The sequence below is a fragment of the Aythya fuligula genome, chromosome 27, assembly GCF_009819795.1.
Source record: "Aythya fuligula isolate bAytFul2 chromosome 27, bAytFul2.pri, whole genome shotgun sequence".
Taxonomy (NCBI): domain Eukaryota; kingdom Metazoa; phylum Chordata; class Aves; order Anseriformes; family Anatidae; genus Aythya; species Aythya fuligula.
In genome coordinates this window covers 4,688,405-4,703,138 of record NC_045585.1, presented here as the reverse complement: position 1 = coordinate 4,703,138, position 14,734 = coordinate 4,688,405, and the positions used below count along the sequence as shown (strand labels likewise).

At 60.3% G+C, this 14,734-nt stretch overlaps 1 protein-coding gene and 1 long non-coding RNA gene across 2 annotated transcripts; both read right to left on the bottom strand.

Moving 5' to 3' along the window:
* Positions 1–477: 477 nt before the first annotated feature.
* On the bottom strand, positions 478–2,871 carry LOC116499445. The gene is made up of 2 exons (XR_004254239.1): positions 2,819–2,871; positions 478–801 (listed from the first exon to the last, which is right to left on the bottom strand). It is a non-coding gene; the product is annotated as an uncharacterized LOC116499445 (long non-coding RNA).
* Positions 2,872–4,147: 1,276 nt separating this feature from the next.
* Positions 4,148–6,292, bottom strand: ZNF703 (zinc finger protein 703). Its single transcript, XM_032204118.1, has 2 exons — positions 6,080–6,292; positions 4,148–5,707 (listed from the first exon to the last, which is right to left on the bottom strand). Exons 1-2 carry the CDS (start codon positions 6,290–6,292, stop codon positions 4,319–4,321), a joined length of 1,602 nt encoding a protein of 533 aa, XP_032060009.1. The 3' UTR covers positions 4,148–4,318.
* Positions 6,293–14,734: the final 8,442 nt, after the last annotated feature.

Sequence of the window (14,734 nt, the reverse complement as noted above, 5' to 3'; positions counted from 1 at the left end):
CACCCCTTTATGCTCCTGAGCCCTTCTCCCTTTGCTCCCCCTCCATCCCCCCATCTCCAAGCTCGCTCTGCACAGCCCCAGCCCCAGCCAGGGGGGCTCAAGGGGACGCTTCCCCCTGGGAAGGCTCCTGCGGGGCACTGGCAGGGGGACAGGAGATGTCCCCAGCGGGGAGGAAACACAGAGCCTGTATTCTCCAGGGCTTCCACCAGGGCTCAGACGGAAAGAAAAGCTGCTTTATGCAGCCGAGAAACTTCTCATCCACCCACCAGCGCTGCTGCTCCGGCCCTTGCCTCCGCAGCCTGACCTGACCTCCCCTCGGCGGGCACGCACCAGCCCTTGAAGACTTTTGGTGCTCTGCTCTCCGAACCGCTTTGTGCGCCCGCGGGCAGACACCTCCGCACGGGCATCGGGGGGTTGCGTGCCGGAGAGGAAGGAAAAAAACAACAAAAAAAAAGAAATAATAATACGGCCTTGCTCTTTCGCTCGCATATTTATTGGGTGGACAGATCGTTTGTGGTCAGATGGGCTTCGGGCTTTACAAACGGGGATATTTATACGGCGCGCAGCACGGCCGGGCTGTTTTGCATGTGCGTCCAAGTCATTCCTTCCCCGGCACAAGGTATAATGTTGCCTTTGTTCAGCTGCCTTCCACGGCCGGGGCAAAGCGGGAGCTCACCGTGCCTTTCAGCCGGAGCCCCCCCTCGGCCGCTCGCACCGAAATCCTGCATGTTTTCCGCTGAAATAGCACACAGTCGCGAAGTGTCCTGACTCCTTCCACACACACTGCGGCCTCAGCAACTGCTGCAATAAATCAATAGGAAAATAGAGGCTGCCAGTTAGACTAAACAAGTGCATTTGCAAGGATTGCTAACCCTCATTAATCACTCTGACAGTCCTAAAAACACATTTCCCCTTTAATGACTGTATTTGGATAATCAGTGCTTTTTCCTCCTCAGTCAGAGCCGGGGTAACTGACAGCTGGTGTTATTATAGCCGTCCACGGGAGAGCGCTGGGATCAGGGTCACCTGAGAGTCAACCGCTGGAGGTCTCTTGCAATTCAGGGCTAGCTGGAAAAGTTGTTGTTATGCAATAAGGAGGAGAGCTGCTCGCTGCCAACGCAGCCTCAAACACACATTTCCCGTGTCCTAACACCCACCTGTGTTATCCGAGCCCCAGCCCGCTCCCGGCCCTCCCTATCCCACCTCCTGCCCCAAAAAGCACCCCCTGCCAGCCGGCTTTGAAAGGCCCTTTCTTGCTGCTCCGCACTCCCTTTAGGTGACTTTTGCTTCCCGGGGAGGTTTGAAACCTCGCACATTTTTCTGTATAAATGATGCAACACATTAATGCACAGCACATTATGAAAATGGTAATTCAAACCCATACAACTCTAAATTAAGCCATACATTATCCGACCCACTCAGCCATATATTTTGCAGAAAGACAGGATTGAATCAAATCAAACCGAAACTGTGGAGTGCAGGTTGTTAGACAGAATGATTAATAAAGTGCATCCCAGTGCTCTTATTATAAAATGAATTCTGCAGTAACCTGGGCATACATTAGATAGGGAGTTATTTAATATATCGGCAACACAATAATTTCCTAGCAGATAAAGCCCCCGAGTGTCGGCTGCTATCAGATGATACTTTGCAGTGTTTACACATTCTGGCCCCGGTGCTGCAGTCTTTAGGGAGGGGAAAAAATATTCCTCGGGGAGCCGTCTGCACGGCAGGATGCATCTGAGCAGCATCCCGGGCTGCCTGGAGGCGGGGGGAAGGCGCATGGGGCTCGCTTTTGGAGCTGGGAGCATCCCGGTGCGAGGAGGGGTTTGGGGAGCGAGGGGGGACAGACCCCACACCGGTCACCCGGGGCTCTCCCCGCACGCAGGGGGTGCTGCCCACGGACCCCTCACCCCTGTTCTATGGCAGCATGGCACCGCAGGCACGCTGCGACCCCGCAGCCCGAGGCCCAGAGCATCCCCCGAGCATCCGCGGGCATCGCGGCACCGCAGCATTGCCTTCCCTGCCCCGTGGCGCAGGGAGAGCCTGCGCACAGCCCCGCAGCGCTGGCGGCGAGGATGCCTCAAAGCCCAGCAGAACAAAATACCCGCAGCAGGCGTGGGGTTTGGGAGCTGTGGCTGAGGAACCGAGATTTACGCCAGGGACCAGCGGTGTGCCCGAGCGAGGCCGACACCGAGCAGCCTTGCCAGAGGGCTCAGGGCAATGCCCAGGGAGAGGCGACGCTGCCAAGGGGCAGGGGGGACATTCAGGGGGACCATCGCGCCTCCAAACGCTCCGCAGCAGCAGGGATCGAAGCACAGAAGCTATCTGGCAGCGCCTTGGCCTGCCACCCTGTCCCTCTGCGGGGAGCACCCGCTGCCATGCCCAAAACCTCCTCGCTCCCAGCCCGGTTCTGCAAACCCGCGGCCCTCATCCTGCCAACGCCGCCAGCGACTCCGCAGGCAGACCCAGCGCAAAGCCAGACCCGAGCTCCGGCCCCAGCGGGGTAACCACAGACCCACAAAACTGCTCCCTGCATCCTGGGGGGCTCGGGATTGGGGCTGCCCACCCCTCCGAGGGGTCACCGGACCCCGGCCTCCCCATTTCCAGTGACCGAGCCCCGGCCACCGCCCACCCTCCGGCCACGCGCCCGCGGCCGTGCTCGGAGGAGCGGGCAGAAAAATAAAAATCTCACTGGCAAAGCGAGCCCCCGTGCTAAGCGCATTATTTTTCAGCTCAAAGGACACAAAGGAATTTCAACGCGGGGCATAAGGCAACGTAGAGAAGGCAATTAACTGGGATTAATTGCATGACTCACCCAAAACGCAACAGGAGCAAAGCACTCAACAGCAGAGAGCAGCCGTGTGGGGCAGCACGGGGGGCTTCACGGGGGGCAGCCGGGGGTCCCGCTGCCAGGGTTGGGCTGCGGGTGGAATAACAGCTCAGGGATGGCCCCGAGCAGCGGTGTGGGGTGGGCGCAGCGGGCTGCAGCCCCCCCAGTCCTGCCCGTGCTGCTGCAGGCTCAGCACCCAGCAGGAGCGAGGGGTCTCGGCGCCCCTCGCCAAAACCCACCGAGCTCCTCGCACGGCTGCGATCACGCGGGGAGGGCAGCCCGAGCCTGCCCCACACGAGGTGCAGGAGCGGGACTGGGGGCGCGTTAGGCTGCAGCCCCCAGCCCCAAAACCCAGCCCCTCCGGTGGGCACAGCACCGCGACCTCTGCGCCCGGGGGTCTCGGGGAGGAACGGGACCGGGGGGCTCTTGGCACCGCTTTCAGCTCCGCCGCCTTCTCCAACCACCCCCGCGCCCCCCCGGCGCTCCGCTCCCTCGGGACCCCGACCTCGGGCCCCCCCCGCTCCGCAGCCCGGCGGCACCCAGCGCTCAGCACCCCGAGCTCAGCACCCAGCACCCGCCCCCGCCGCAGCCCCCCCCCGGCCGCCGCCGCCGCTAGATGGGGCTCGGAGCTCGGCGCTCGGCGGCCCCGGAGCCCTGCGGCGGGTGCGGGGGGCACGGAGCCCCGGGGGGGGGGGGGGATGGAAGAGAGCACACACCACAGGGTGAATATAACCAAGTATTCATTTATTAACAAAATAAGACTTACCAAGCCGGAGCTCTAGGCACCCGAAATGCTCGCAGCCCTCCCGCGGCGGGGCTGGGGCTGGGGGCGGCCCCGCGCCCGTCGCTGCTCCGTCCTCGGGGGGGGGGGGCCCGGGCCCGGTGCCGGTGCCGGTGCCGGTGCCGGGGGGGGTGGCCGGGCGCTGCCCGGGGGTGCCGCTGCTGGGCGAGGGGCGGCACGGCCGGGGCTGCTCCCGTCCTTCCACCCGCGGCCACCCCCGTCCCCAAAACACATCGCAAAAAAAAAAAACAAAACCAAAAAAATCAAAAATTAAAAATTAAAAAAAAAAAAAATTACATCTGTTAACTTTACAAATGGAAACTGAATCCCAGAACGATAAACGAGGAGGGGGAGGAGGAAGAAACGTTCTCTTTTTTTTTTTTTTTTTTCCTTGTGTGTCAGGAGTCATGCAAGAATTTCTCAGGGGGGAAATTAAGAAGGGGAAGAAAAAAAAAAAATCAAAAGAAACAGAAGGGAAAAATAAAAGCCCCACACCTGCAAAGTAAAGGATTTTTTTTTTTCTTTTTTTTTTCTTTTTTTTTTTTTTGGACACAGACTTTTTGCATACCATTGATTCATTGGTGGATTAATGCACTTATATTCCCAGCTTTAAGCTAACATACAGTAAATAAATACACAGTCCAAGGAGGGAGCGGGGAGCTCGGGCAAGGAGGAGACCGGAGGAGGGGAAGGGGCTGCCGTAGTTACTGGTATCCGAGTGCAGAAGCTGAAGTTAGTCTTTGGCCGTAGAGCGCGTACGGGGAGTAGTAAGGTCCGGCGGCCGGCAAGGACGGCACCGGCAGGGCGCCGGCTGTGGGCAAATGGCTCTTGCCGTAGGGGTGGTACCTGTTTAGTCCCAAAGTGTGTGGGCTCCTCAAGGACAGGGAGGCCGGTAACGTGTTGGGGCTCCCGGGGGCGGCGGGCGGGAGGTGGAGGTGGCAGGAGGCCGCGGAGCCCAGCCCGGAGGTAGGGTAACCCGCCAAGAGTTTCTCCGCCCCCGGCAGGGCCGTGTGGGTCCGTAGGTGGGTGAGCAGCTCCTCCGAGGTGGCAAACCTCTTGTCGCAGGGTCCGCTGGCAGACACCCAGTTGCATATGTGGGGCAGGGGGTCGTTCTGCAGCATGAAGCCGTAGGTGTAGAGGGGGTGGCCGGGCAGGCTGGGGGTGCCGCTGGAGGAGAGCGTGGTGTGCACCGAGTGCAGGGGGTGCGTGGGGTACACCAAGGGGTATCCGCTCTTCAGGCTGCCGGGGTCGTGCACGCAGCTGGAGCAGTTGCTGGAGCCCAGGTGCGAGGCGCTGTGGTAGCTCAGGCAGTACGGGTCCCGGCATAATCCCTGCATGAAGGAGGGCGGCGAGGCCCCGGTGAGCGGGCTGGAGCTGGGCGGCTTCCCCGGCAGCCCCAGGGCGCCCGGCAGCTGGCCGCCCACCAGCCCCGGCTTGGTGGGGTCCAGCCCGGGCACGAACTGGGAGGGGTAGCCGGCGTAGGCGCCCACGATGGAGCCGTGGTAGCCGATGCTGGAGGGCGGCAGGGGGAAGACGGAGTGGCCGGGCTTGTAGGGGGACACGGGGGCCACATGGCCGGCGGGCGGCAGGGCGGGCGGCTCCGACTTGCGGCCCGAGGGGGGCTCGCCGTGCGCCCCGGGCTCGGCCGCTCCGCGCCCCAGCGCGCCGCCCGCCCCGTCGGGGCTGGGTTTGGCCGCCTCGGGCTCCTTCTTCTCCTCGGCGCCCTTGGGCTCGGCGTGCTGCGGGGAGGCGCCGCGGGAGCCACCGGGCGAGGCGGAGGCGGCGGCGGCGGCGTGCGGGGGGAACGGCGGGCAGGCGGCGCTGGGCACCCGAAAGCCGGCCTTGTCCGCGCCGCCCTCCTTGCGCGGCTCCGCGCCGCCCTTGGAGTAGGGCTTGAAGCTGGATTTGTCCTCGGGGGGCGCGTCCCCCCCCGGCGGCTTGAGGGCGGCGGGGCGGGCGGAGGGCTCCTTGTCGGCGGCGGGCAGCCCGGCGGCGGCCACGGCGTTGAGCTTGGAGGAGGGCGGCGGGTCGGGTTTGCCGATCTGCGAGCAGGTCTGGGCCAGCAGCGCCAGCGGGCTCTTCTTGGCGTCCAGCTGCGGGCGGAGCGGAGCGCGGCGCCGGTCAGGGGGGGCCCCCGACGGCGCCCCCCGGCCGGCCCCCCCCCCCACCATCGCTGCGCCCCCCCCCTCCCCTTCCCTCCCTCACCGCGGGGCCGGCGGGCGCCGAGCCAGGGCGCGGGGAAGGGAAGGGAGAGGAGGGGAAGGGAAGGAGAGGGAGGGAAGGGAAAGGAAGGGCAGGGAGGGAAGGGAAGGGAAGGGAAGGGAAGAGAAGGGGGGTACGGGGCGGGGGGCCGCGGCCGGCCGGGAGGGAGGGAGCCGGGCACGGGCGGCACCGGGGGGTCCGGGGGGCGGCCGGGGGGAGCGGGCAGGGGGGGAGCCGGGGCCGCGGGGGCGTCGGGCACTGACCTCGATGGGGCTGACGGGCGTGGAGGAGAGCGGCTGGAGGTACTCGGGGTGCAGGAGGTGGCCGCTGTGGGCGCTGAGCATCTTCAGGACGCGGATGGGCAGCCGGCTGGCCTGGCGCAGCGGGTCGGCGGGGGGCGGCCGGGGCGACGGGGCGCCCGCGGCTCCGCGGCTCGGCGGGGTCCTCGGCCGGGGCCCGCCGGGGGCTCCGCTCATTTGGGGCGGGCGGCGGCGGCGGGCGCGCCGGGCTCCGCGGGGCCGGGCCGGGCCGGGCGGGCGGCGGAGCGGCGGCGGCGGCGGCCCCGGCGAGACAAAAAACCCTTCCCCTTCCCCACCGACACGTCAAATAGCCCCGATGGCGGCCGCGCTCCGAGGGGGCCGGCGCCGCGCACCAATCCGAGCCCGGCCGGGCCCCCGGGGCGGGGAGAGCCGCCGGTGGGGGGGGCGAGCCGCCGTGCTGCCGCCGCGCCGCCGCGTGGGGGAGAGCCGCCCGGCTCGGCTCGGCATCGCCCGGCTCGCCAAAGCTCGGCATTGCTCAGCTCGGCGTCGCCCGGCTCGGTTCAGCATCGCCCGGCCCGGCTCGGTTCAGCATCGCCCGGCCCGGCTCGGTTCGGCATCGCCCGGCATCCTCCGGCATCCCCCCGGTCCAGCACGGCTCGCCCCGGCACGGCATGACCCAGCTGGGCATCGCACGGCTCAGCACGGCATGGCCCAGCCGGGCATAGCACGGCTCAGCACGGCTCGGCATCGCACGGCTTGGCGTGGCCTGGCACAGCACGGCTTGGAATAGCACGGCACGGCCCTGCCGGCACGGCTCAGCTGGTATATCTTATCACGGCACGGCACGGCTCAGCTGGCACACGGCGTGGCATGGCTTGGCTGCTGCGACATGGCTCGGCTGAGACCAGCCTGGCACAGTTTGGCACGGCACGGCTCGGCTCAGCACCCTGCCGCAGTGCCCCCTGCACCCACCCTGCAGCGCTGCCCCCTGCCCCCTTGGGGGGACACCTCCAGGACGCAGCACAGCCCCTGTGGGGTGGCTGGCAGGGCAGCGGTGTCACCCAGACCTGAATTGTGCACATACTGATTTTGCACGTGGTGCAATCACCAGCATTTGAGTGCTTTTTAAGTGATCACAGTTCTGTGATTCTGTGATTATCGCAGCGTTGGCTATCGCACAGCGTTTGCCATGGGCAGGGGGTCGCTGATCTCACCCCATCAGCGTCCCGCAGCCATCAGGGTGTGCACCCCATGCACCTGCAGCAACCTGAGCAGCTCAGAGCTGAGCCAGGCCCACAAAACGTGCGATTTCCTTGCGTTGTTACCAGGAATACTCATTTCTTCCAGTGGTTTTCTGCTCCCTTTGGTTCAGTCTTAACAATTTCCCAGTGCCAGCGCAGACTCCTGTATAACTAATTAAACTTCTTGACAATTATCTTCTGATTTCTAGTTACCTTTCTTGGATGGCTTTGCATGAAGTTCACACACCCAGGGGGCTCCGTGGTCGGGGCCTGGAAGCCTTCATCCTGCTGGGCCCTGGCTCTTGTAGGTTTTGGCTGGGGGAGCAGGGGCTTGGAGAGACCTGCAAGGGCTGGGGGGCACCACGGGGGTGTGCGAGGCTGGTTTGGGGCCAGGACTGGCAAATTTGGGCCCCATGAATGAGGCTCCTGGAGGGAGCAGAGGAGAGGAGCTGGGCACCATGCTTGCAGCACCAACGTAGCCGATCCCATCTGCCCGGTCACGTACCAAAACCCAAAGAAACGTGTTCTCAGCGCACGGGGTGATGTCGTTGCTGCCCCGTTAAAATCAAGGCTTATCTGGAACAAATTTCCTATTGAGAGCCCGGTAACCTTGTCTCTCTGATTGGCCTGGGACACCGTGAGGGTGTTCGTAGTGCAGAGGTTTGACATTTTCCTGCTTTCTTTCATTGCATCTGGCTGAAGGTCGCCAACAGGGCGCTGCGTGGCGGCGGCGTGCGCGTGGCCGGGGCACGGACCCACCTCTGCCATCGCCGGGCTTGGGTTTCGGGTCCCTGCCGCCTGCCCGGAGAGGGAGAGAGAGACAGGGACGTGTAATTAATCATATTAAACCCTGACAGATGCTTTATGTTACAACAATGTTGCTATTATTAAGTTCATACCGCCACCCCTTCCAGAGCCTGTGCACGCCCGGTTCTGGGAAAAAGCCTTGGCTGGATCTCCCCCAGCGCGCCGGCATCGCCGTGGCACAGCGCGGCGTCCAGGCCGCGTCTCCAACCGCTATCAATCACGCCGATTGTCGGACCTGTCAATTTTGCCTCTTTGTGAGGCTTTTCTCTCTCCCCCCCCCGCCCCCTCCACCAAAGCTGACCGCAAGATTGATTCAATCCGGACAGCGTGGATGTAAAAGGAGAGGCCTGCCTTTCAAAGGAGCCATTCAAGTCAGAAGGAAATCGAAAAAAAAAAAATAAAAAATCTTTCCTCAAAGTAATTCAAGTTGCATGCCAACAACAACACGGCGTTAACAAAATAAAATAAAATAAAATAAGGTGGGACAAGTGTGTAACTGCTGGGCCATCCAGCAGCCGCTCGCGGGGCAGCGGGCGCCGGGGCTGCTTCGCTGCCTCCCCAAAGCTCCCGTGGCACCGGGGAGGCAGCACCTTGGGTGCAAAAGGCCCCAGCACCAGCGACTTTTCCACCCTTAACAGGAGCTGGGGTGCAGCAAAGCTGCTCATCGGGCTGGGCTCCTTTTCCATCCAACGGGCTGCTGGAAGTTGAAGGCGTGCAGGGAGCGCCGGCACCGCCGCGTGCACCGGGGAGAAAACTTCTGCGTTCGGCTGGAATAAAACATCGTGGAAGGATCGGTGCAGACAGTGAACCCTGCTCCATGCTGCACTGTTACGAGCGCTTGCTGCCTCTGATTTTATTCTGCATGTTAAAATCTGTGTGGGTCCCGTTTCCAACCCGAGGGAGAGAAAGCAAAACGTCCTCACTTTGTGCCCAGCTCTGCCCCGCCACAAGTCCCCCTGTGCCTGGAGGGTGCCTCTTGCCAAGGGTATTCAGGTGAAGCAGGCGAGACCCCTCGCCACATAAGAACAACACGGTGCGCTAAATGAAGAGCAAAATATTTTGAATGGAAGTACAGCCAAAAAAGACAGAAAGCCTCCACGAGCGCTTTCAGAAATGACGGATGGTGTTTTGCTCATTAGGCAGAGCCAAAAGGTGCCGTCCGGGGAGGGCGCAGGCCACGCCGCAGGTATTTTGAAAGAGGGGAAGAAAAAAGCAAACCAGGAGAGGGGAGACCTGCAGGGCTGCGGGGACCCCTCGGCACAGGCCTGGAAGCGTGGCTCGGGATGGCGTTCCTGCCTTCCAGAGAGAGCCCTTCCCAGGCAGCCATCCTAAAAACGTGCATGAAATGCTTGTGCATTAAATGCACGAGCACTGAGCTGCATCGAAAGGAGGTGCTCTCCCCAGGGAGCTCCAGCAGTGATCCCAGAGCTGTGCCCCTGTTCCACTGTGGCTCCCTCCCCACCAGGGAGCTGTGCGGGTGCCTGGCAGCTCAGCACCAGGACGGGGACGAGGGCACGGGAGCACAACTGCCCTCAGCCAGGTCCCACAAAGGTCCCGGGGCAGTTGTGGGGTCCCCAGGGTGCAGGGAGGAACCGGGGGGACCCAACTTGGCTGCAGGATGGGGACCCCAGAGGCTCATTTAAAGCCCAGCTTTCATCGGTGCTGTGGACCTGCTGCTCTGTAGGTGAATTGCTTCTGGGGAGAGGTTCTGAGTGGGATCCCAGCCGCGTGTACGAGGCAGAGCTTGGAGCTGTCGGGCTGCCCGCGCCGCGTCCACCTTCCCCGAGCGCTGCGCCAGCCGGGGCCGCGCCGCGAGCTGCAGAACAAGTGCATAAAAATGATCTTATTTATTACAGGAGACATGTTTTAAAACAACTGACAAAATTGCAAGATGTAAAACGACAAGCGAGTGCTTTTTCTTTTTTAAACCCATATAGACTTCTGGCAATGATAAAAATAGTGTTTTCTTTTTTAAAGTTGGAATTAATCTTTCTTTCGAAAGCAATCATGTAGCAGGAAAGGCAGGAAGACACTCAGATATTAACTGGTGCTCACTGGATGATGGTTACTTATTGGGTAGCCTGGTAGCTGGCTTTCCTCTGCAGAGCGATTAACATTAAAGAACTGCGCGAACATTAAAGGAAAAAAGGTGAGATTTTTTTTCCCCCCCTCTATTCCCTTGATGTGTGACTAACAGCTGTTTTTCTGTGTGACAAATCAGTGGGGTCTTCCTGTTGTTGATGTAATGAAGCTGTTTCCTGGTGTGAAATTCTACAGGATAAATTGCACGAGGGGGAGGAGAACATCACACACTTATCAAAGTGCTGCGGAGGGAAGAAAAGCGCTCCTCTATTCGGCAGGGATGGGCAGCAGATCAAAACGCCCAGCGTGGCTGACATCAGGTCACGGTGACATTAGTTAAGACTTTTTTTTTTTTTTGCCTGTTTATCTTCTCAGCGTTGTGCCGCGCCGGGCAGAGTGGCGGTCTTCACAAAGATGCTTTGTCAGTGGGGAAAATTCGGGGCATTTTCCCCCGTGACCCAGCCCCAGTTAACACCGTGGGTGCACAGGGAGGTGTCCCCGCAGGGTAAAAGGCTGCAGGGATCTGCACCACGGGGGCCAGCTCTGGTGCCTCAGTTTCCCCATCTGTAAAATGGGAACGTGAGAGAGATCCCCGCGTCCTTTAGCATGGGGAAGGGGCCATGGGTGGGTGCTGGCCCCCTCCAGAAGTGATGCGGGGACACGGATGCACCCCAGGGCTGGCACCCGGGGCTCTGTCTCCGTGGGTGCACCGAGCCCTCAGACACACACGAGATCTCTTGTACCTCTGCTTTCCTTTTTTTCCTTGCCAGTGTTAGTTAATTAAACTATGCAAATTAAAACAACTTAATTTATATAATATCAGTACCAGAGCCTCAAACCATTTGGTGTAGCTCATCTGGCACGTACGTTACATAAAATGTTTGGAGCGGCTCTAATAAAAATGAAAAAGGCTGTAAATCAAGTTTAATTTATTCATTTTCTGTATGGTATGAAAGCATGCCAAAATCAGATTATTTATGAGCCCTTCATAACAATAGGCATTTTTATTGGTTGCAAATGACAAAAGGGCTTCTCAGAGGGATTTTTTTCTTCTTTTAAATTTTTTGAATGCCTTTTCAGAAACATTTAATTTTTGGACTCTATGATCTCAAAGAAAAATATTTAATCATTGATACAGTAAAAATAATTTATATTTAGATCCTGAAAAACACATCAGACTTTAGAACGTAAATATACAGAGCTAATCCGGCCCAAAGGCTCCGGCTTTTCTGCGCACCACAGGTTACGGAGAAGAGCTGTGATTTGTGCCCACCTTCTTAAATTTCCCATTAAGAACAGAACCTCCCATACGTCTTCAGAAGACGTCGGAGCGACTCGGTTGGTTTTCTGGGTTTGTTTCTTTGTTTGTTTGCTTTAAACGATGATCTGGGGGGTTGATGGGCACCCGCGTGCTTTAGGTGCGCTCTGCCCTCGTGGTGCACATTTGTGCGTGGCCACACACTCGTGCCTCTGCGCACAAGCTCAGCACCCTGCGGATTTCCTTCTCCTCACCCATCTGCAGCTAATTCCCAAAGTGCAGTAACTGCATCCCACGAGCCCTCCCACCTGGTAAGGTCGGTCGGCCACGCTGAGGCACAGAAAATCGGCCATAAAAACACTGCCTGGCCTCGGCCTCCCACCTTCCCTTCGCTTCAGCCACCTTTTGTCCGTGATCTGATACAGGTGGAACCAGAGCTGGGGCTGGGCGAGGGCTCCCTGTGGAGTGCCGGGGGCGATGCTGGCGCCTGTCATGCCCTGACCCTGTCCCCTTCCAGGCCAGGGGACGCTGGCTTGGCCAGGCACCCCCCTGCAAGGGATGGGGCTTTCCATGCGCCTGGCCTGGCCCATCCTGAGAGAGAAAGGAGGAAAAAAAAAGAAGAGAAAAAGAGGGAACCCCCTCCCCGGGAGATTTAGCATCCAGGATCTGTCAGTCACCGGGAGCTTTTGGTAAAAGGGGCCCCTTGTCAACCTCTGCCTTTGATGTGACTGGGACGGAGGTGCTCAATTAAAAGCCTATCAGTCTGTAAGTAAATCAACGCCTATCAGGCTTGTCACATCAAACAAACGATTATTGCACGAACCCGCCCACCCCATTAATCTGGCTGTTCCTTCTTGACAGCTCAGGGTCAGGGCACTGTAAATCCTGCACTGGATTGCAGCCACCTGGAGCAGGATTAAAGCAGCCCTGCAGCATGTGCTGCTGCACCCAATTACTCCCCAGCGGCGGGGGGCACCCAGCAGCCGTGGGGTGCTCGGCACGGGGCTGGGGTCCCCATTGGCATTGGGATTTGCAAGGCCACCGGTGGTTTGGTGGTGCCACGGGGCCGTGCCAAAGGGTTGGTGAGCGTTGGCACCAGGGATGCTCGGCTGCCTGGTTTGGAGAGCTCGGGGGTACCAGCACCCAGTGCTGGACCAGCACCACCAGAACCCACCTGGATAATGTGGGAGCAGCTCCAAAGGGGGCTCTGGGAGGCTGTTGTCTTTGGGGATGGTTGTGCTTCAGCCAGGAACTCACCAGTTTGGAGGCTCAGCTGTGCAGCTGTGTCTTTCCACGGCTCGCTCCATCCCCCCCGTGCGCTGCGCGGTGCGTGTGGGATCCTGAGACCGCTGGCAGGGCTTCACCCGTGGGTGCCTCTCACTACCTCGTGCTAAAAGGAACTGAAGGGCTGAGCCCTCGGATGTTCCTTGGGGCGGCAATGCCAGCACCGCTTGGGTTTTCCCATGGGACAGCACGAGGCGAGGAGCCCTGGGGAGCTGCAAGCACCCGAGCCGGGGATGAGGCTGTCCCGGGGGAGCACCCAGTGAGCGTGGCCGGGCTGCTGGCTGCGGAGAACAAGCGGCTCCATTCAGGGGGAGGCCGGAGCCAAAGCTCCTTGAAAAGCCTCTGTGCTGTGGCGGGGCAGCCTGGGGGCAGCTGGGGCTTGTGATGCCTCCGCACAGAGGCGAGGGCTGTTTTCGCCAAGGGAAAGCCCGGCCTCGCATCACATGAGGGCAGCGTGTGGGGCAGGAGCGAGGGAGGATGCAGCCAGGATTTGCTCCTCTGGTCCCCACCCCACGGCCCTGCACAGCCCAGGGGGCACAGCCCCAAGGGACGGGGCCGGTGCGAGTGGAGGTGACACCAAATAGGAGCCAGACTCACCAGGCTGAGTTTGATATGGTGACACGGCATCTTGTGCCAATAAGCACAAGAATCTTGTGTCGGCCCCGGGCGGATCACCGTCACCCCTCACTGCCACCTGTCAGACCCCTGGGCACCCTCAGATCCCCAGGCACGTCGGGTGACACCGCTGGCCCCGTGCTGATAACGGCACCGTGTCCCCGAGCCCAGCCAGCGCTGCCTGCCCGGGGTGCTGGGCGATGGGGAGCTTGGGCCCCCGGGAGTTTATCTCCCACACATGATCAATGCCGAGTTTAAGTAAGGTTTATTGGTATCTGTAATTTAACATGACATATTTCTAGCACGAATTACTCTGAGATCATCTTGTGCATAAAATATGACAGGAATCTTTTAAGTGCAAGCATAGTTCTCAGCTAATTTAATAACTGAGATGGAAAATGGAATAGCATTAAATTTAATATTATACATAATGCTCCTACACTTCCTTCACCTGCTGCTGGCATCATTTGTTTTCCCTTCTTCCTCATTTACAGCCCTCTTGGCCCAAATTGTCCTGGAGCTCTGCCTGCCCACCCAGCCGGGGGGGGCAAGAGGGGCTGCGACCCCCAGGAGCTCGGCTCCCTCCTGCTCCCTGTGTCTCCCCATCCCATGCAAAGGCGCCGGGATGTGGTGGGTGCCCCTGGCCTCTCCCTGCTCTGTGGCGAAGCAGCAGCTGGCTGGAGCATGAAGCCCCATTTTTCCCTGTAATCCCCCTGCAGATGCGAGCAGCATGCCTGGCATGGCCTGGAAACCCTCAGTCCTGGTGGTCCGAGTCCTGCGGCGGAGCTGCTTCGCTCGCCTGTTATTGCGCTCTGCTCCTTCCTGTGGGTCTCCCCAGAACGACCTGTTTCATATGCCACATGCTGAATAACAACATGGATGGCCTTCGTGGCTATGAAACTAAACTAGCTCTTTATTAAGGGAACCGTTTCCAAACCGAGCCTGCAGCCAGCATCTGGCCCCGTGCGCGCAGGCACGTTCAGGGCTCCTCTTCCAAACTCTTCCCACTCGCCCTTTCCTCCGTCCCCCAGCTCTGTGCAGGCAGCCACCAAGAGCAAACTCCATCTGCAGCTGTTCCTGCTTGGTGCAATGATAAAACCAGGCCCTGCTGCAGGACAGGGCTGCTTGGAAGGCAGAGCAGCGGTTGCATGCGAGAGACCACGGTGCGTAAAGATGCTTCTGGAGCAGATCGCAGCAAAGCCTCATCCCTGGCACTCACGGCATGGGCAGGATGCTGGCTCTGCTGGGAGCCACTCGGAGCCTGCTCTGCTGCTCCTCCTGCCTCTGCACCCACTGCCAGGAGGTTGCAGGATGGAGCTGGGAGCGTTCAGCCCTGGAGATGTTGCTGAGCAAACCAAAGCTGCACAGAGG